At 40.0% G+C, this 21147-nt stretch overlaps 1 protein-coding gene across 1 annotated transcript in view; it reads right to left on the bottom strand.

Annotated features, from left to right (window-relative positions):
* TMEM170B (transmembrane protein 170B) overlaps positions 1-20732 on the bottom strand; it is a 45764-nt gene extending 25032 nt beyond the window's left edge. Inside the window, exon 1 of the mRNA XM_030817291.1 lies at positions 20082-20732. Coding sequence (XP_030673151.1) covers positions 20082-20178 — 97 coding nt within the window. The 5' untranslated portion in view covers positions 20179-20732. The remainder of the gene's footprint in view (positions 1-20081) is intronic.
* Positions 20733-21147: the final 415 nt, after the last annotated feature.

Genomic DNA, 21147 nt, shown 5'->3' with positions numbered 1-21147 from the left:
TTCCAAGAAGAGTCATCGCCAAACATGAATTTTTAAAAAATTAACAAGATTTAAACAAATTAGATAATCATGTTGGAGGTGCGATAAGAGTGGGGAGTGGGAGGTGGGACTTGGCTATATGCTGGAGTCACCTGGGAGAGCCTAAAATAAATGATGATGCCTTGATACCACCCCCAGACATTCTGATTTAATTGGTTTAGATGTAGCTTGGACACTGGAATTTTTAAAAGTTGCCCAAATTTAAACGTTTCTTATGCTCCTGTACAGCCAAGAATGAGAAACCACTGCTCTAAAACACAATGTTCAAATCATGAAATTGTATATAATCGAGAATATGAAATTGCAAGAACTCTGGGTTTGACTAAAACCAAAAAATACGGTAAGATGAGGCTGTAAATTACAGTGGTATGTTAGAGCCAGAGTAATTTTTGGTGAAGAAAGGGGAGAGGCTTATAGACCATATAGAATGAAGAATTTTTGTGAAAATTGAAGATTATGGGGACTCAATAAAAACTTTAAATAAAGAAGTTATAGAATCTATCTCCTTTTAAAAAGATTACTCTGGTAGATATGGAAAAGTGGGACTGGATGGAGATGAGAGACTATAAGAATATTTCAAGAGTACAAAGAGATTAGCCAGGTGTGGTGGCATAAGCCCATAGTCCCAGCTACTCAGGAGGCTGAGGCAGGAGGATCGCTTGAGCCCAGCAGTTTGAGGCTGCAGTGAGCTATGATTGTGCCACACTGCACTCCAGCCTGGCCAATGGAGCGAGACCCTGTCGCTTTAAAAAAAATAGTAATGATAATAAATGAACAAATAATAACAATTTTAAAGAGTACAATGATAAATTAAGGCCTGGATTTTTGTACTGGACTTGGGATTGAAAATAATTTGAGAAATATTTAGGAGAACTTGCGGATGGCTTGGATGATAGAGATGAGGGAGGTGTGACGTCTCGCCTCTCAGATTTCTGGTGTGAACAACTGGATAAGTGATAATTCCATTAGGTTTGGGAGTATAAAAAAGTACATTTAGTCCATCTACCATACTGTTCAAACGCTGGTGAGAAGCAAGCAGTAAAGAAACTAAAAGCAGGAAAATACCAAGTACAAAAATGTGAAGATTACCTGCACAATTACATTACTGACCATGTTCTAAAAATATCTAAATTTCTTTTTTTAAATTATTTTATTTTATTTTTTAATTTCTGGGGTGCATGTGCAGGATGTGCATCTTTGCTACATAGGTAAATGTGTGCCATGGTGGTTTGCTGCACCTAACAACCATCATCTAGGTATTAAGCCCAGCATGCATTAATTTCAGGTTTGTAGTGTCCCCAATTTTTTCCTAAATGCATGATTTTGTAGAATTTAAAATCTATGATTACTAAAACAGTTCAGTTATTCTATTTAAATTTTAATATAAAAAGTTGCAAAAAATGTCACTCCCATCCAATGAGAAAAAGATAAAATTATACAATCGTAACTTTTCCTTAGCTCGTTAGTGAGGTGAGGATGCAAAGCAAGGAGTGGGGGACATGTGTTACCTAGTAAAGCATAAGAGCAGGCGGTGGGCAACATACAAGTGGGTAAGAAGAAATCAGCTACAATTTTTACAGACTGTTAAAGACCAAGCATGGGTTAACACATCAACCTTGAGTAAATGACACAAGTGACAGACACAAATGCACACTCGCTTGCAAGTGCTTTTCCACAGGTCATTACTGAGTGCTCCCTGGAAAGACTGGATCATAGGCCGGAGACTGGAGAGAGCCACCGCTGGTGGTGTAGGCCTGCGGGAGGTGACTGCTGGGGAAACACAGAAATCTTGCTTCTTGCGACCCTTCCCTTATTCAAGGCAAAAGCCTTAGCCATTAGGGGAGGGCAGCAAATCCTGTCACCCTAAAGGGACAGGCAAAGCTCTAGTAGAACTCCAGTTTAGGGAAGGGTAGAAGAATAAAACCTCTATTCCTGGGAGAGAAGTAGAAAACCATCCAGGACCCAGGACCCAATTCCAAGCAGAGGTCTGTTACTGCCAATGGAAGGATGAGAAACTCCTAAGAACAATCACAAATGTAAGAACGGTTTGGCCACCATGGTTCAGAAAGGCAGGAATGCTGACAAAGACCCACCTCCTGAGATCCCCATGCACAGAGCATGCCTAACACAGAAACAGGACAGCTCCCCTCAGGAGCCTAGCGGCAAGTAACAAGCATCAGCATTCCACCACTGGGGGCAGGCTAGTGTGTGGAGAGAGACCCCTTCTGAGGCATAGTTGTGAAAAAATGGCTAAAAGCTACAATGGAGCATTGCCACTGAGAATAACCCTGCAGTACAGAGCTCCCACCCTAAGCACAAGGCAACAACAGCAACCTTAGAGAATGTGAAGCATGTGGTGCACTGAAGGTAACCACAACAACAAAATTCAAATTCAGCTCAACTCCTAAGTAGATTAAATCAGTTCTCACACTATTGGTCTAATGGAAGCAACAGACCATCTCCAGACATGAACACGATGTACCTCAGTCTTTAGTGAGACTTTTTCAATCAAAAAATTCAAGAAGCACACAAAAACAGGAAAAACAACTCACTGTTGAAAGATAAAGCAATCTACAGAACCAGAGTCAGAGATGGCCCAGTTTGTAGAATAACCAGACAGGGACTTTATAATAATTATTGTTAATATGTTAAAGTCTCTAGTGGAAGAAGCAGACAACACACATGAACAGATGGGGAATTTCAGTAGAGATGGAAATTCTAAGAGCCAAATGAAAATGCTAGAAGTTTAGAAAAAAAGATATGGAACAATTTCAAATGGTTTAACATATATGTAATTGGAGTCCAGAATAAGAAAGAGACAACGGAGAAGAAAAGATATTTGAAGGGAAAGTTGCTGAAAATTTTCCAAAAATAATAAAAGTCATCAAACCACAAATCCAAGACTCTCACAGAATCCTAAGATAAATACCTCCCACTTCCAAGAACCAAAAAACAACAAAACAAAAATAAACCACGCACACACATACCTAGACACATCATAGTGAAATGCGTGAAAACCAAAGATAAAGGGAAAATACTGAGAGTAGTCAGAGGTTAAAAGACATATTACAGTGGAACAAACATAAAAAGTAAAGGAAACTTCTTATCAGAAATTTCCGAGCCAGAAGACAACAGAGTGACATCTTTAAAATATTGAAAGGGGGAAAAAACTATAAAGCCAGAAATCTATATTCAACAGAAATGTCTTTCAAACTAAAGGTGAAATGAACATTTGTCAGAAAGAAAAAAGCTCGGAGAATCAACTGCCAGAAGATCTATGCTACAAAATACACTGAAGGAAGCTCCTTAGACAGGATTATGATACCAGATGCAAACTTTACACCAAGAAATAATAAACAAAGGAGGCTAAAATGAAGGTAAACATAAAAGACATTTTCTTCTTATTTTTAATCACGCTAACATTTCAACCAGACTTAAAAATAAATTGTATTTATCAACTGGCAACCACATTTAATACATAAGTTAAAGCTACTGTAGATATTTAATAGTTTTCTACTTTTGCCTCTTAAGAGAGAGCAGAAACATTATCTTTTAAACTTAATTGTGACACCTTCAAGAGCTGCTTTAACACAGTGCCCATCTTAAAATTCATGGCAATACTGTTTATTGCCCACTTACACTAAGTTACCCTTTTGCTTGCTAATTATATAATTTCAAACTGTAAATAACAATACCTATAATTAAACAGAAGACAATTCTTAGAAAAACAGGTTTTTAATTAAAACCAATCAAAATATCATTTGCTTTAAAGAAATCAGGTTAAGGCTATTTAAAATAGTTCAAAAATTGCTCTGTATTTGAGCCACAGCACTGTCTTCCTAAAAGATGCCATTCAATTTGTTCTTCCCTGTAACTGATTAACTGAGTAATTAATCAATTATAATTCCAGTGATTTTTACTCAGATAAAAAGTGTAAGGATTAAATGTCAAAATCTGAATCTAGTATGAAATTATAACAGTAACTATACAACGGTTTTAATTGTTATTGTGTGCCCTCAAGTATCTTAAATTATATGTATCATACAAAAAAATATTTTTTTGATTCATGTTTGTTTGAATCACCAACCTAAAAAAACCTTCTCAATGAAGAAGGATAAAATGTTTTACAATCTCATGATATAACATTTCCATGGGATATTTATACTAAATACTGAAAATTAAACTTTTTACACCAATGAGCATAATTTGTAATGAAATTCTCAATATAATACATTCCTGAAACTAAATATAAATAGGTGACCAAAGGAATGACCGATCAGGAAATACAATCATAACCAGGAAAACTGCAAATAATGCAAAGTCAAGTCACAGTAATTACACCTTAAATAGCATTCAGACTAACTGTGAGGAAGTAATTATGCTGTACTGGGATTAAAAGAGAGAGAGAGATAATTTCATAACTGGAAGGAATCTTTAAATATTGAATCAAGTTTCCTAAACCAACTTTCAAGAAGGCCTAAGTCTAAGAGGTCAGAAGTGTGCAGAGAGCAATGATTTTCTTGGTCCTAAACCTTACTCTGCAAATAAGTATATTAAAAGTCTGAAGAAGTCCCACTTGAAAAAGAAAGTTGCTTAACTTGAAAGATTAAAGAAACCAGTTTATGTGCAAATGCACACATTTTTTCTTAACTCCTAGTAAAACCTCTAAACTTTTTTTCTAAACTCATAAAATTTCTACATCAGCTCTCCCTTAATCAATATGAAAACTATTTACATTAGATAGTATTATAAGTGAGGAAACAGGCCTGGGAAATATGTGACTTGTCTAAAGTAAAAAAAACTAGCTAGTAGAAGTTGAGGCTAAAAAATTTCTTGACTCATACATTCAAGGATCCTATTACTTCTTTCAAATCTTTATTTTTAGAAAAAAATTTAGCAGAACGCCAATTATCCAAGAAGGGCGGTGGAAATTCCAATAGCTGCTCACCTAACATATTTACATAAACATTTTTAATGTTTGATTCTCCCATATACTTCAGATTTAATATAACTAAAATGTTTAGAATTTTTAAGATACAGTAGACCCTTGAACAATGCAGGTTTGCAGTGCACGAGTCCACATACATGTGGATTTTTTTTCAATTAAACATGGAGCAAAAATATTCTAAGGATGCAAAACCCACCTACAGGGAGGGTTGACTTTTCACATACACGGGTTCTGCAGGGCCACTGCAGGATTTTGGTATATGCAGTGGTCCTAGAATCAATCCCCCATATATACTTTGAGATCAAAATAGACACCTCTTTATCAACTAAGACTGAAACTAAGATTAAGGAAGCAAAGTTACCTACAGGTCAAGGGTTCAGGGCCCAGGCGGCATGGCGAATTTCTAAAGTCCTATGGCTCTAAACTCCCTGACAATAGGAGCTATCAAGGCCACCCCTTACTGATTTACAACCCAGACCACAACTCTGATTAGACACAGGACCAGCCTTATAAACATTCTTTTCTCATAAGCAATTGTAGACCTTAAGCCAGTCTCTACCAGTTATACTATACCACAGAGACTGTGCACAGACTGCCTTTGCATCCCATAGTTCACCTTCTGACATAGTCAAATTCTACCTCATTTTAATGCTAAAACCTTGCCCCAAAGTAAACAGAGAATACATGTTACACGTTTACCCACTGAGCATGCACTCGGCTCCTCTCATAAATATGTATAGCTTTTCCCCCAAACCTGCTGAATATGTATGACTCTATTGTGTAATACAAACTGAAAGGCAATAAAACCCAACCTCAACTTCCCTTCTATGAAGAGACAGTGCTTTCTGCACATGCACATGGCAGAGACTCTCTCTTCCTGGTTTGCCAATTGATATTGCTGATAAAATTATCCTTTCTACTATTTAGCCAGCCTAGTGGTCTTTTGGATGACAACACTGAGGGATAACTGTATTATAATTTAATAAGGATAATTTTCTATGGCTAATAACCGCATACAAATGAAGAAAACATTCTCAAAAGATAAATTTAATATAAACTGTTAAAGGACAAGTCACTTTAAAAAAAAACTGAGTTATCATATGCTCTTGGAAATAAGTGAGTCATTTATACTGAAATTTTAATAAGTCTAAGTCTCCCATATTAACACTTATACACCACAAGATAGCTATAAATTGATCACAAAAAAAAATTTTAAAAATATCGGGTGTTCCCAACCACTAAGCTCTCAATAACAAAATCTCCTTTAGAGTTGGTTTACAAGGCAGCATCCTAGGCCTTGTTCTAAGATCCTAATTCCACATATATCGACTGGAGCCATGGATCTGTATGAACAGTTCCAGGTGATTCTGATACGTAGGCCTGGAAACCATGACAGATTCATGTAATTCATGGCAGGGAGTGACAGAAGGAACTAACTGTATAATGAAAACCCAGTTTCACATTACTGATGAAAACATCTTTGCTTTCCAAGGCACCCAAGAGCAGCAACGCAATCATGTCCTGGTAGTACCAACCCATAGGCAGTTCACCTCTCCTGCCTCTCCACCCTCCCATGAACAGGCTCCTCCTCCACTCTCTACCTCTTCTTGTGCTGACTTCACAGTTCCATTGCCTGGTTCTTCCTGAACTCAACAAGCCACACAAGAACTACTTAATCTAAAGGTTAGCTTCTCTAGATCACTGAGCTCCTTGTGGATAATGACTGACATTTTCACTTTTGTTCATCAGTGTTTACCACAGAGACTGGCACATAACTCATAATCAAGAAATATCAGGATTAATCCTTGAAAATGCTAGACTGTGCTATTTAAACATGATTTTACATATCAAGACAGCTTTCTGCTTTTTCTAATCACCTTGTTTTTACAGACACTTCATTCCCTCACCTGCTATGATGCCCCTAGTCTTCCCTTAGCCTCATTCCTTTCTCCCCATACCCACCTTTAAGACTGTCTTAGCCAGCGTCCGGCAGGCCCCCAAGAGTCCCCACCACACCCTTGTGCAGTCTGCTCGCACAGTGTTCCAGAGCTGGTCTGTGTATGACCAATAGAATACAGCAGACATGATGGCATATCACTTCCAAGATTAGGCTACCAAAGACTGTGGCTTCTGTTTTGGTTTCTCTTTCTGTGTGTTTGTGTCTATGTGTGCGTGATCTCTCACTCTGAAAAAACCAGTTGTGAGTAGCCCTATGTGGAAGGCCTCCCACCACCTGCCAAGAGCCACATGAATGCCCCTGGGAGCTGACTCCCCAGCCCTAGACAAGTCTGCAGAGAATGCAGTAGTCCTGGCTGACAGCTTGACTGGACACTGTAAGACCCTGAGCCAGAACCATCAGAGACTGTATGAGAAAATAAATGTGTCTTGTGTTAAGCTGCTAAATTTGGGGGTAATGTCATTCAGCAATAGATAACTAATACAAAGATGTATAAGTTAATACTCAAGAATATAAGCTTCTTGAAAATAGTTGCTGTGTATTTATCTTTGTATCTCTGACAGCACCATGTCCACCGTAAAGTACTCAAATGTTTGCTCAACTGAACAGCAGTTGAGTGGTAATTTTTCAAGTCATGGCTTAGACACTCTGTAAGCAAGGGCAAAATAATCTCTGCCTGTTTCCTCACTTTTACAAACCGAATTAATAATGGTGTCTACCTTGTGGGATTATTGTGAGGCTCAAATGAAATAATACACGTAACATTCTTAGAACAATGCCCAGCACATTAAAAGGTGTTAAAGAAATGTTAACTATTAAAAGTAAAATTTCTAAGAGGGAAATATATCACTTTCCTTCCTTAGTACCAAAACCCTGGGTATACATTTTTTTATATAAGAATTATACAATCTGTCACAGTAAAGCGTTAATTAAAAAAAAAAATTGGCTGGGCACCTTAGCTCATGCCTGTAATCCCAGCACTTTGGGAGGCTGAGGCGAGTGGATCACCTGAGGTCAGGAGTTTGAGACCAGCCTGACCAACATGGTGAAACCCCATCTCTACTAAATAAAAAAAATTAGCCGGGCATGGTGGTGGGCACCTGTAATCCCAGCTACTTGGGGACGGAAGCAAGAGAATCACTTGAACCCAAGAGGCACAGGTTGCAGCGAGCCAAAATCGCGCCACAGCACTCCAGCCTGGGTTACAAAGTGAGACTCCACTTCAAAAAAAAAAATTATATAAGCCATGACAGGATTATGAAAAAAATTAGAGGCAGGGCACAGTGGCTCACGCCTGTAATCCTAGCATTTTGGGAGGCCAAGGCAGGCAGACTGCTTGAGTCCGGGAGTTTGAGACCAGCCTGGGCAACATAGCAAGACCCAGTCTTTATTTATAAAAAGTTAGAAAAATTGATGTACATATAAGTATATGCGATAACATACCAAATGAAGCGGAGGAATGGAGTATGTTAATAAGCTGTTAATTGATCTAGTAACCTACATTCCTCAAAGCTATTTGCATTTTTTCAAGTCCTACTACAACAAGTAGATATATGCTCTTAGATTATATTCCACGATTATCATAACAAGCAACTGGACTTCAGTAAGAAATTGTGTTCTTCCTATTTGCATAAAGTTTGGTGAAAAAAATCTTTTTCTTTCAAGGCTTAATCTAGTTAGCTAAAGTCACAAGATGGAATGTGACAATCTAATGAGGCCTTTTTTTTTTTTTTTTTGAGATGGAGTCTCACTCTGTCGCCCAGGCTGGAGTGCAGTGGTGCCACCTCGGCTCACTGCAAGCTCCGCCTCCAAGGTTCACGCCATTCTCCTGCCTCAGCCTCCCGAGTAGCTGGGACTACAGGCGCCCGCCACTACGCACGGCTAATTTTTTGTATTTTTAGTAGAGACGGGGTTTCACCATGTTAGCCAGGATGGTCTCGATCTCCTGACCTCGTGATCCACCCACCTCTGCCTCCCAAAGTGCTGGGATTACAGGTGTGAGCCACCGTGCCCGGCCTGAGGCTTCTTTTAAATGTGTTGGCCACTGTTTATTCTGTGATTATTTTATTGTTCATGTAGTCACTAAAAATAAAAAATTAACCTATCACACCTGATATAATCACATATTAAATAAATTTATATGCTCACTTTATAGAAAATGAGATGCATGCAAAATGCTTTATATAGTGTCTGATACACGGTGAGGGTTCAATAAATATAGCCATCAGTAGACTTATTCATCTGCTACTACAATAAGTTCAACATGCTACACTCTCTGGGCTCTCCTCTTACCTCTGACCACTCTTTTTTTATTATTATACTTCAAGTTCTAGGGTACATGTACACAACGTGCAGCTTTGTTACATATGTATACATGTGCCATGTTGGTGTGCTGCACCCATTAACTCGTCATTTACATTAGGTATATCTCCTAATGCTATCCCTCCCCCTTCCCCCCACTCCATGACAGACCCCGGTGTGTGATGTTCTCCACCCTGTGTCCAAGTGTTTTCATTGTTCCAATTCCCACCTATGAGTGAGAGCACGCAATCTTTGGTTTTCTGTCCTTGCGATAGTTTGCTCAGAATGATGGTTTCCAGCTTCATCCATGTCCCTACAAAGGACATGAACTCATCCTTTCTTATGGCTGCACAGCATTCCATGGTGTATATGTGCCACATTTTCTTAATCCAGTCTATCATTGATGGACATGTGGGTTGGTTCCAAGTCTTTGCTATTATGAATAGTGCCACAATAAACATACGTGTACACGTGTCTTTATAGCAGCATGATTTATAATCCTTTCGATATATACCCAGTAATGGGACGGCTGGGTCAAACCGTATTTCTAGTTGTAGATCCCTGAGGAATCGCCACACTGTCTTCCACAATGGTTGAACTAGTTTACAGTCCCACCAACAGTGTAAAAGTGTTCCTATTTCTCCACATCCTCTCCAGCACTGTTGTTTCCTGACTTTTTCATGATGGCCATTCTAACTGGTGTGAGATGGTATCTCATTCTGGTTTTGATTTGCATTTATCTGATGGCCAGCGATGATGAGCATTTTTTCATGTGTCTGTTGGCTGTATAAATGTCTTCTTTTGAGAAGTGTCTGTTCATATCCTTCACCCACTTTTTGATGGGTTTTTTTCTTGTAAATTTAAGTTCTTTGTAGATTCTGGATATTAGCCCTTTGTCAGATGGGTAGATGGCAAAAATTTTCTCCCATTCTGTAGGTTGCCTGTTCACTCTGATGGTAGCTTCTTTTGCTGTGCAGAAGCTCTTTAGTTTAATTAGAGATCTCATTTCTCAATTTTGGCTTTTGTTGCCAATTTCCTTCCTTAGTTTCAATTCCTTGTCCCCATCCCTACCTCCTCTCTCTTCTGTTTAGGTTTCTTTTCTACAGAAAACATATCCCTAGAAATTGTGACTCCTCTTCATGAACTATCTTACTTTCTTAGACCTTCCTTTCAACCACTAAACAAAGATAAATACATTTTATTATCACAGTTAATATTAAAGAATCAAAATTATAACTCAAGCAGTCCCAAGACATATCCAGAAAATGGTTCAGATCGAAGAAATGTCATCTGGACCTTGGACTTGCTATTGCCAGAGGATATGAATTTATGGTTCAAAAATAATGAGACAGAAATTAGGAAAATAAAAACTTAATGACAAATGGTAAACACAAAAAAAATCCCTAATGACAATTTTGGTTTTTAAAAATTATAGCATCTTCATTCTCAATAAGATATACAGGTAAGCCTCCTAAGAAGTTAAATCCTATGAAGGCCGTATCATACTGGCACTTACTATTTGACTCTGTACCTATCAAGGATAAAGACTTTTCACATTTTTTTAAAAAGTAAAATGGAGGTCTGATACAAATACTGAAAAGTAGCATATATCTTTAGGGCACATTTACAAAACATAAATAACTCTAAGTAGACATTTGAAGTAACTTTTTCTACTGAAACTCACCTCCTATAATAGAGCCTTTAGGAAGAGGAACTTAACCTAAAGGTAAGGTAGAATACAGAGTAACCCCGAGAGAAGCATGCCTTCTTGGGAACGCTACTGAAGGAAGGTGCTGACTATACCAGTATGAATGTGAACAATTCCAAATATATATACTAAATATTCACTTTCTTTTTTCTTTTGACTGACACTAAATATTGAAACAAAAATGACTTAGCAACTATAATGCCTAAAAGGGAACTATGATGTAGTATGTATATGTGCATGTGTATACATATCCTAAATATACATATATACAATACTCTTCATTTAAATATTGAAACAAAAATGACTTAGCAACTATAATGCCTAAAAGGGAACTATGATGTAGTATGTATATGTGCATGTGTATACATATCCTAAATATACATATATACAATACTCTTCATTTATCTGCAGTTTCACTTTCTGCAATTACAGTTACCCACTATCGACTATTGTCTGAACATAGATAAGTATAGTACAATACAATATTTTGAGAGTGAGAGACCGCATTCATATAATTTCTATTACAGTATTTGTTGTTGTTAATCTGTGACTGTGCCTAAGTTCTAAGTTAAACTTTATCATAGGTATGCATGTGTAGGAAAAAACACAGTACAGGCATGTGTTGCCTAATGACAGGGATACATTCTGAGAAATGTGTCATTTGGCCATTTCATTATTGTGCAAACATTATACAGTGTACTTACACAAACCTAGATGGTATAAACTAACATATATTCCATTCAGGCTATATGGTATAGCCTATTGCTCCTAGGCAACAAACCTGTATAGCATGTTACTTTACTGAATACTGCAGGCAATTGTAACACAATGGGAAGTATTTGTGTCTCTAAACATAAAAAGGTTAAGTAAAAATATAGCATAAAAGATTACAAAATGGGTATCTGTAGGGGGAAGTTACCATGAATAGAGCTTGCAGGCCTGGAAGTTGCTCCAGGTGAAATTGTGAGTGAATGTGAAGGCCTCAGACATTACTGTACGCTGCTGTAGACTTTATAAACACTATACACAGGCTACACTAAATTTATTCTTAGAATTTTTTTGTTCCTCAATAATTAACCTTAGCTTACTGTAACTTTTTTACTTTATAAACTTTTAACTTTTTAACTATTTTCTAATAACATTTAGCTTAAAACACAAATACATTGTATAGCTGTATGAAAAATACTTTATATTCTTATTTTATACACTTTTTCTACTTCTAAAATTAAAAAATTGTTAAAAACTAAGACCCAAACATACATATTAGCCTAGGCCTACACAGGGTCAGGATCATCAATATCACTGTCTTCCACCTCCACACTTTGTCCCATGGAAAGTCTTCAGGGGCAATGACAGGCAGGGAGCTGCCATCTCCCCTAAGGTAACAATGTCTTCTTCTGGAATGGCTCCTGAAGGACCTGCCTGAGGCTGTTTCACAGCTTGTTTTTTTTTTTTTTTTTAGAGTCAGAGTCTCGCTCTGTTGCCCAGGCTGGAGTGCAGTGGCGCAATCTCGGCTCACTGCAAGCTCCGCCTCCCAGGTTCATGCCATTCTCCTGCCTCAGCCTCCCAAGTAGCTGGGACTACAGGCGCATACCACCACGCCCAGCTAATTTTTTGTATTTTTTTTTAGTAGAGATGGGGTTTCACCATGCTAGCCAGGATGGTCTCAATCTCCTGACCTCGTGAACCGCCTGCCTCGGCCTCCCAAAGTGCTGGGATTCAGCTTTTTTTTTTTTTTTTTTAAACAAGTAGGGGTACATTCTAAAATAATGATAAAAAATCTAGTACAGTAAATACATAAACCAGTAACACAGTTGTTTGTTATCAAGTATTATGTACTGTACATAACTATATATGCTCTACTTTTACACAACAGGCAGTACAGTAGGTCTGTTGACACCAGCATCACTATAAACATGTGAGTTACATGTTGCACTATGACATTAGGACGGCCATGATCTCAGTAGGTGATAGAATTTTTTTAGCTCCATTATAATCTTATGGGGTCCTTCTTTGACTGGAAAGTTACATGGCACATGACTGTATATATGGGGTTCAGAAATATCCACGGTTTCAGGCATCCACTGGGGGTTTTGGAACATATTGCCCTTGAGTAAGCGGGACTACTACTACTACTACTACTTACTACTAGTACTACATACACACACACACACACACACACACACACACACACACACACACACACACACAATGAGAGAGAGAGAGAGAAGCCTTTTAACCTTCATTCCAGGTTGAATTCCCAGCCTCCCAATGCTTATTACCAATAAAAAGAAGGGAACACCTGCCCCCACATTTGCTGCTGACACAGAAAGACCAGCCTGAAGCAGCCCTCATCTTTCCCCAGGGACCAATTATCCCTTTCCTAACACCAGCCAAGTTTTGCATTTATACTGGGATTTACAGACCCTGCCCTTTTCTAAATAAAAATTCTTCTCTAAACTCTTAGCAACCAAATTTGGGTCAGAACACTAAGCTGGAAGCCAAAATAGTTAAAGAAAATAAAAGTGAAGCCAAAAAAAAAAACCATTTAATTGTAGATGTTTTTAAAGTCAAGCTACCTAAAAAACTGTATATACAATATTGACTCTCATTTTAGATTGGGGTTGGGAATTTAGAACATATTCAAAGAAAGAAAATCTATTTGAGAAAGAAAGGAAGCTATTTATCTCTCTATTTCAGAAGCATATAACTGACACAGTTAAACAATTTAGGAATCCTGTGAAAAACACACTTAAAGAAGTGATATGTACAGAAAGAGAACTTTGGCAATGGTTATTAAGTGACAGAAATGGGGTTTCTAGGGATTAATATGCTCTATATGGAATCCCCATACAAGTGTCTTCCAAAGTAGGGGAAATAAATAGCAGGCTGAACTTGGTAGGAGTTCTAAAACTGGCTAGATAATAAATATGGATCACTAGCTTTTACAAAGGCAATGGCAACTTAAAATTTTAGAAAGCCTCATATATTACATTTTCCAGTGTATTTTATTTTCTGGACAAATTAGTTCCATTCATACATCTTCAGGCTCGCTGATGCAAATACTTACCAGGGTACTCTTAAGCACAGGTTGAATATCCCTTATCTGAAATGCTTGAGACCAGAAGGATTTCAGACTTCAGATTTTGCAATATTTTCAGGCTATTTACGATTCAGCATCCCTAACCTGAAAATCTGAAATCTGAAATGCTCTAGTACTTCCTTTTAGTGTCATGTTGGTACTCAAAAAGTTTAGGATTTTGGAGCATTTTGAATTTCAAAACTTCAGATTAGGAATGTTCAACCTGTACCGTGATATTTATTCTCTCTCGACCTGCCTGAGTTAACAAGCTATGTAGGAGAGAAAGGAAAGGCAGAGAACAAAGGGCCAGGAAACTCTGGTTCCAGTTCTGCCTCTGTCATTAAATAACTGATCTCAGCCATGTCACTTCACTGATGGAGTGATATTTCAATATTTCTCAAATTAAGTCGTTCTGGCTGTAAAATGTAAGATGTTTGTAGTTCTCATGATTACTTTTTAGGAATTTATTTTTATCGAAGTAATATATAAACAAGACTACTTTCTAGAGGTCAGTCTCTAAAATAAAAAGGTCAGTATATTTTCCCACTTCACCTACTGGAATAACACACAAAGTGAAAAATCACATCACATCTCTTTGTACATGGGAAAAAAACACTAGTGACAGCATACTTCCCTTTCATTTGGTATCCAATTAATCAGAATGCCTATTAAGCAAATTTGTGCAAATCCTTCACACAGTTATTTCTTAAATCCAAGTAGTACCAGTTCTAGACTATGCTCCTTTCTATTAGTTTCATTTCCAAGTTTATGATGACGACAAAAATGCCTTCAGACTTAACAGTATATGTTATCATATTATGAAAAAAGATATTGACTTTTTCACTATTAGCTATCGGATCTAAGCAAGTTACTCTTTGCTCAGTATCTGAATCTGTAAAATAAGAACAATAATCTCCCTCAGGATTGCTGAAAAGATTAAACAAAATATATGAAAGCACTATACCCAACACAGAAAACTACTCTCAATAAGCATTTGCATGTTTTAAAGGTATGTATAAAAATGATTTATATGAGTTGCTTAAACACTTCATTCCTCTTTAACAGCATATTCACTCCAAGAGATGCAGCTGAGAAACAATGCAATATAGAATGTTTAAATCAAGCAACTGTTAAAATTTTAAAAATTCACCTCAATAAACATGTATTTATCATTTACTATGTGCCAGGTACTATAATGCTAAGAATTCAAAGGTGAGGCAATGGACTGACCCTCAAAAAGCTCACAGTCTAGAAGAGATAAATACAAATTATAACGTAATTGAAAAACATAATAAAAATGTGTACAAAGAGCAGAAGTAGCAAGATAAAGCAAGAAATTAATTTTGCTTGGAGGAAGTAGCTGAAGTAGCATGGTAAAGAAGAAAGAGGAGTCTAGAGGCAAAGACTTGGGTCTAAAGCCCAGCTCAGTCATATACTAGTTGTAAGATTTGGGACAATTTAATTTACCCCACTGAGTTTCCTTTTAAATGTACTTTGAAGAGTTATTCTGAAGATTAGAAATAATATATGTAAAGTGCCTAACACACAGCAGCCATTCAACAAATGACAATGTTTCAGAAGTTGTGTTTACTCACCTCTTTTTAGTAGACTAAGTTGTAAATGGCACTGTAGGTAGCATCTGTTAACTAATGATTAAGATACACATGGAATTACTAAGGTCACTGGCATGGAGAAGGCCACAGTGAATCCCATCAGAATATTATCACTTATAGACTGCCACTGTTGAGAAGACATGTGGTTCCTAACATGTGGTACACTCAACCACTAGTGAAACATATTTCTAATCTGTTTCTTTCTGCATTTTTACCCTGACACCTAGAATTTCACATATTCAGACAGTAATTATTTCCTAGTAGAGGTTCCCATGGTCCTCAGTCCCACCTCAGTCCTAGTTTGGGATGTTCAGCATATCCTTTATGAAATGGTAAGGTCCAATGAGCAACTGGCATGTATTAAGATCATATGGAAAGACAATTGGAGCTAACCCTGGATGAATAACTACTACTATCAGCTTAATGGTTGACTTGTGGAACTGGAGGCAATTATAATCATTAGAATCTTACTTATTTAAAAATATTGTTGAAGCTGGCCAGGAGTTAAGTTACATTTACTCTATGGCTCCCAAAGCTAACTTTCTCTAAAAACCCTTTGATGAGCTAAGCCAGTGATTAACATCTACAGGCATACCTTGTTTTATTGTACTTCACTTTATTTTGGCTTTTACAAATGGTAAGGTTGAGGCAACGGTGTCAAGGCAAGTCTATCAGTACTATTTTTCCAACAGCATGTGCTCACTTTGTGTCACATTTTGGTAATTCTCACAATATTTCAAATTTTATTATTGTATCTTATTATTTTATTATTGTATTTTATTATTATAGTTATCTGTGATAAGTGATCTCTGATGTTACTATTGTAATTGTCTGGGGGTGAGACAAACTGTGCCCATGTAAGACAGGGAACTTACTGGATAAATCTTGTGTGTGTTCTCACTGCTCCACCAACCAGCCATTCCCCAGTCTCTCTCCCTCTCCTCGCGTTTCCCTATTCCCTGAGATACAACAATATTGAAATCAGGCCAACTAATAACCCTACATTGGCCTCTGAGTGTTCAAGTGAACAAGAGTCAGATATCTCACTTTAAATCAAGTGCTAGAGATGATAAAGCTTAGTGAGGAAGGCACGTTCAAAGATGAATTAGGCTAAAAGCTAGGCCTCTCGTACCAAACAGCCAAGTTGCAAATGCAAAGAAAAGTTCTTAAAGGAAATTAAAAGTGTTACACTAGTGAACACACAAATCATACGAAAGCAAAACAGACTACTCTCTGATATGAAGAAAGTTTGAGTGGTCTAAATAGAAGACGAAACCAGCTACAACACTCCCTTAAGCCAAAGCCTAATCCAGAGAAAGACCCCAACTCTCTTCAATTCCATGAAGGCTGGGACTTGAGAAAGCTGCCAAAGAACGTTTGATACTAGCAGATGACAGTTCTTGAGGTTTAACAAAAGACACCTCCATAACATAAAAGTGCAAGGTGAAGCAGCAAATGCTGATGTAGAAGCACAAATTATCCAGAAGATCTAGCTAACTGATGAAGGTGGCTATCCCAAACAACAGATACTCCATGTAGATTAAACAGCCTTATATCAGAAGAAGATGCCATTTAGGACTTGCACAGCTAGAGAGAAGTCAATGCCTGACTTCGAAGCTTCAAAGGACAGGCTGACTCTTCTTAGGAGCTAATGCAGCTGGTGACTTTATATTAAAGCCAATGCTCATTTACCATTCTGGCGCCCTTGAGAATTATGCTAAATCTACCCCGGCTGTGCTCTATAAATGAAACAAAAAAGCCTGGATGACAGTACATCAGTTTACAGCACGGCCTACTGAATATGTGAAGCCCACTGTTGAGAACTGCTCAGAAAAAAAAAGACCCCTTTCATTTTAATGAGTATTTTCTTCAATGACAATGCACCTGGTCAACCAAGAGCTGTGATGGAGATGTCCAAGTAGATCAATGTTGTTTTCATGCCTGCTAACACAACATCCATTCTGCAGACCATGGATCAGAGAGTAATTTTGACTTGCTAGTCTTATTATTTAAGAAATACACTGTGTAAGAAGGCTAAAACTGCCAGAGACAGTGATTCCTCTGATGGACCTGGGCAAAGGAAATTGAAAACCTTCTGGAAAGGAGTCACCATTCTAGATGCCCTTAAGAACAATCGTGACTCATGAGAAGAGGTCCAAATATCAACCTTCATAGGAGTTGGAAAGCAATTGACTCCATTCCTCCTGGATGACTTTGAGGGGATCAACACTTCAGTGGAGGAAGTAACCACAGGTGTGGTCGAAATAAGCAAGAGAACTAGAATTAGAAGTGGAGCCTGAAGATGTGACTGAATTGCTGCAGTCTCATGATAAAGTTTAAATGGATGAGGAGTTGCTTCTTATGAATGAGCAAAGAAAGTGGTTTCTTGAGATGCAATCTACTACTGGTGAAGATTATGTGAAAACCGTGGAAATGACAACAAAGGATTTAGACTATTACATAAACTCGGTTCATAAAGCCACAGCAGGATTTGAAAGGATGGACTCCAATTTTGAAAGTTCTACTGTGGATAAAATGCTATCCAACAGCATCCCATGCTACAGAGAAATCTTTCATGAAAGGAAGAGTCTATTGCTCTTCCTTAGTGGCAAACTTCATTGTTGTTTTAAGAAAACTGCCATCATCCCAATCTCCAGCAATCATCACCTTGATCAGTTAGCAGTCACCAACACAAACACAAGACCCTCTACCAGAATAAAGATAACGTCCTTGCTGAAGGATGTTAGCATTTTTCAGCAATAAAGTATTTTTAAATTAACGTCTGTACTTTTTTTTCAGACATAATGCTATTTCACATTTAAAGGCTACAGGTAAAATGTAACTTTTACATGCACTAGGAAAACAAAAAAATCATTTGACTCACTTTATTGCAATATTTGCTTTATTGCGGTGTTCTGGAACCAAACCTGCAATATTTCCAAGGTATGCCTGCACAAATATATGTTAAGTCCCCACTTTTCATTTCACTTAAACAAAAACTGGTACAGTTCAAATACCAAACAGTGGATAAATGCAAGCAAAATCATAAGTAAGATAAAGCAGTCTACCTCTAAATTCAACTGAATCATGAGATGGTCTTTATGTCCATTTAGTTTTCCAGAATTATAACAATATGTTCCTTACCGGCAATTACCATGTAAAGCCAGTCTGTTTCAAGTTAAATAACCACAGCTTAAAAGTGAGGATAGCATGAAGCAATCCAGAATCTACTTTAACCGTATAGTCTCCATTCAAAGAAACCAGTGTCCTTAAAGTTGTCTTTTGTGGTATATAATTCCATAAAATTTTCTTCTATGAATCTTTGTATTCTATACCATGCCGGACTTTATATATATGTTATATATATGAACATAGGTTATATTTGTAAAATACTCATAACACTCTTAACCAGTTTGACAAAATGCATTTTGAAATACTAATGTTCTATTGAAATTAACTGCCTTACACATTTTCAAGAACTAAAGCCTGAGTATGTTTTTAAGATTTTTTTTTCCTCTGAAAAGCAGGCACTGAGGAGCCACCAAATCGCAACTGAATTTCTTTCTCGTAAATTCTACTTCAGAGAATAATTTTTAAATTCGGAACTCAAAGTATAATGTAAGCATTTCCACATAACAAAACCAGAAGTTTCTTCACAAAGCAAATCTACAGACTGAATGAAAATATTGTGTGTTTTATCACTCACTTTTACAAATAGAAATTGATGTTATAAGGCCAATTCCTGACAGCCTTAATAAATGACGGGAAATACACAAAATTATCAAACGTCTCAGAAGCAGCAGCTGGAGGCCTGAGGGAAAGAGACAGACAGACAAAAGGAAATGGGAGGGGAAGGAGATATATGAAGCTAACACGCTTAGGCTGCACTAGACCTTAGCTCAGCCCCTGACCCACTATAATTTACTCAGTTATCTACATCGCCCAAAAAATTAGCGGTTGAAAAGTAAATCGACCATTGTGGGCAGTGATTTTAGGTCCTACATTTGGCTTGAGATTTGCCAGAAAGAAAAAGAGCTAAATCAGAAAAAGATGTAAATAGCAAGAAGCGATGTGTGTGGAAGGGGGAGGGGAAGAGGGTAATGGAATAAAAGCGAAAGGCGCTCAAGTCTCAGCACTAAAGCTACTCCGCGCGTACTACAGAGGCCGGGCCGCCGCCGGGAGCTCTCCCCGTGCAGGGCAGGAGCGGGGGTCGCGGATGCTCCCCCTGCGACTCAGGGAAGGGGGTGGCGGGCGCCGGCGCCCCCGGGACACGCGCAGAGTGGCTCCGATTAACACCTTCCTCGCCGGGACCTGGAGCTCCGAGCGGGGCGCGCAGGGGGTGGGGCGGCGAGGAGCGTGTCCCCTCCCGGGGAGGGAGAAGACAGGAGAGGGGCGGACCGCATCCCCGTCCCCAGCCCAGGCGCGTCAATTACCCGTGAGGTTCCTCAGCACCGTCCCGTGGGCCCAGAGGCTCAGGACCTGCTGCACCGACAGGTTGATCATGGAGTGGTCGCCCCCCTCCGCCTTCATCTTCCCCGAGGGGCGCCCGCCGCCCTCTCCTCGGGTGCCGGGCGGCGGCGGCGGCTGCGAGGCTCGGGGGGCGGCGGCGGGTGCGCGGCTCCTCCAGGCCGCCGCCGCTGGTGGAGGCTGCGGGACGCCGGGCCGGGCGCTGCTGCTGCTGCAGCCGGAGGGCCTCCGTTGGGGGGCCGCTCAGCGTGTCTCCCAGGCAGCCCCCTCCCCGCCGGGGAGACATTGAGGACGGCGGACGGAGGAAGGAGGGGAGGGGGCCGGGCGCCGTCCCCGCGCGGCCCCCGAGCGAGGACTCGGGGCGGAGGAGGCCGCCGCCGCTCCCTCTCAGGGGCAGCGCCGCGCCGCGGGGGCCGGACACGCGAGGAGGCCGAGGTCACGCCAGGAGGCCGGTGCTGACGGGCAGCCGGCAGGTGCAGCCCCCGACAGGGCCCAGCTCATCGCCGCCGGAGGACGGAGACGCGGGACCGGCCGGAGGCTGCGGCGGCACCTGCCGCCCGCCTGCCCGCCCTCAGGTCGCCGACACTCGAGGAACCGCCCCCTCCACCCGCAGCCGCCGGCGGGCCGCTCGTGCGCGCGCACGCGCGCGCCTCTCAGCGCCGGCCCCTCCTCCCCTGCGCTCCCCGGAGCCGCTGCGCATGCTCACTCCCCCGCTCCCCGCGACCCGCCGCCCTCCGACAGCCGGTCGGCCCCAAACCCCTCCTTCTCGCTCTCCCCTCGCGCTCCAGCGCGCGTGGCTGACGGCGCCGAGCGTCGGCCCGCAGTGGGGCGGAGGGAAGCGCGGTCTACGTCACTGGCGCCACCGCCGGGCCTTACTGCTGATTGGGCGCTCCAAGGGAACAGCCTCCACGCCCCCCACCCCCGGACCCCGGGCGCGCGCCCTGAGAGACCTGGAGACCTGGATCCCTCGCCCTGGCCCGGCTGGGTGCGCGCGGTGCGGGCGGCGTGGGCGGTGCGGGCATTGCGGGAGCC

The sequence above is a fragment of the Nomascus leucogenys genome, chromosome 8 (assembly GCF_006542625.1).
Source record: "Nomascus leucogenys isolate Asia chromosome 8, Asia_NLE_v1, whole genome shotgun sequence".
NCBI classification, from domain to species: Eukaryota; Metazoa; Chordata; class Mammalia; order Primates; family Hylobatidae; genus Nomascus; species Nomascus leucogenys.
The sequence above is the reverse complement of the archived record's forward strand: the minus strand, read 5'-3'. Positions and strand labels throughout refer to the sequence as shown.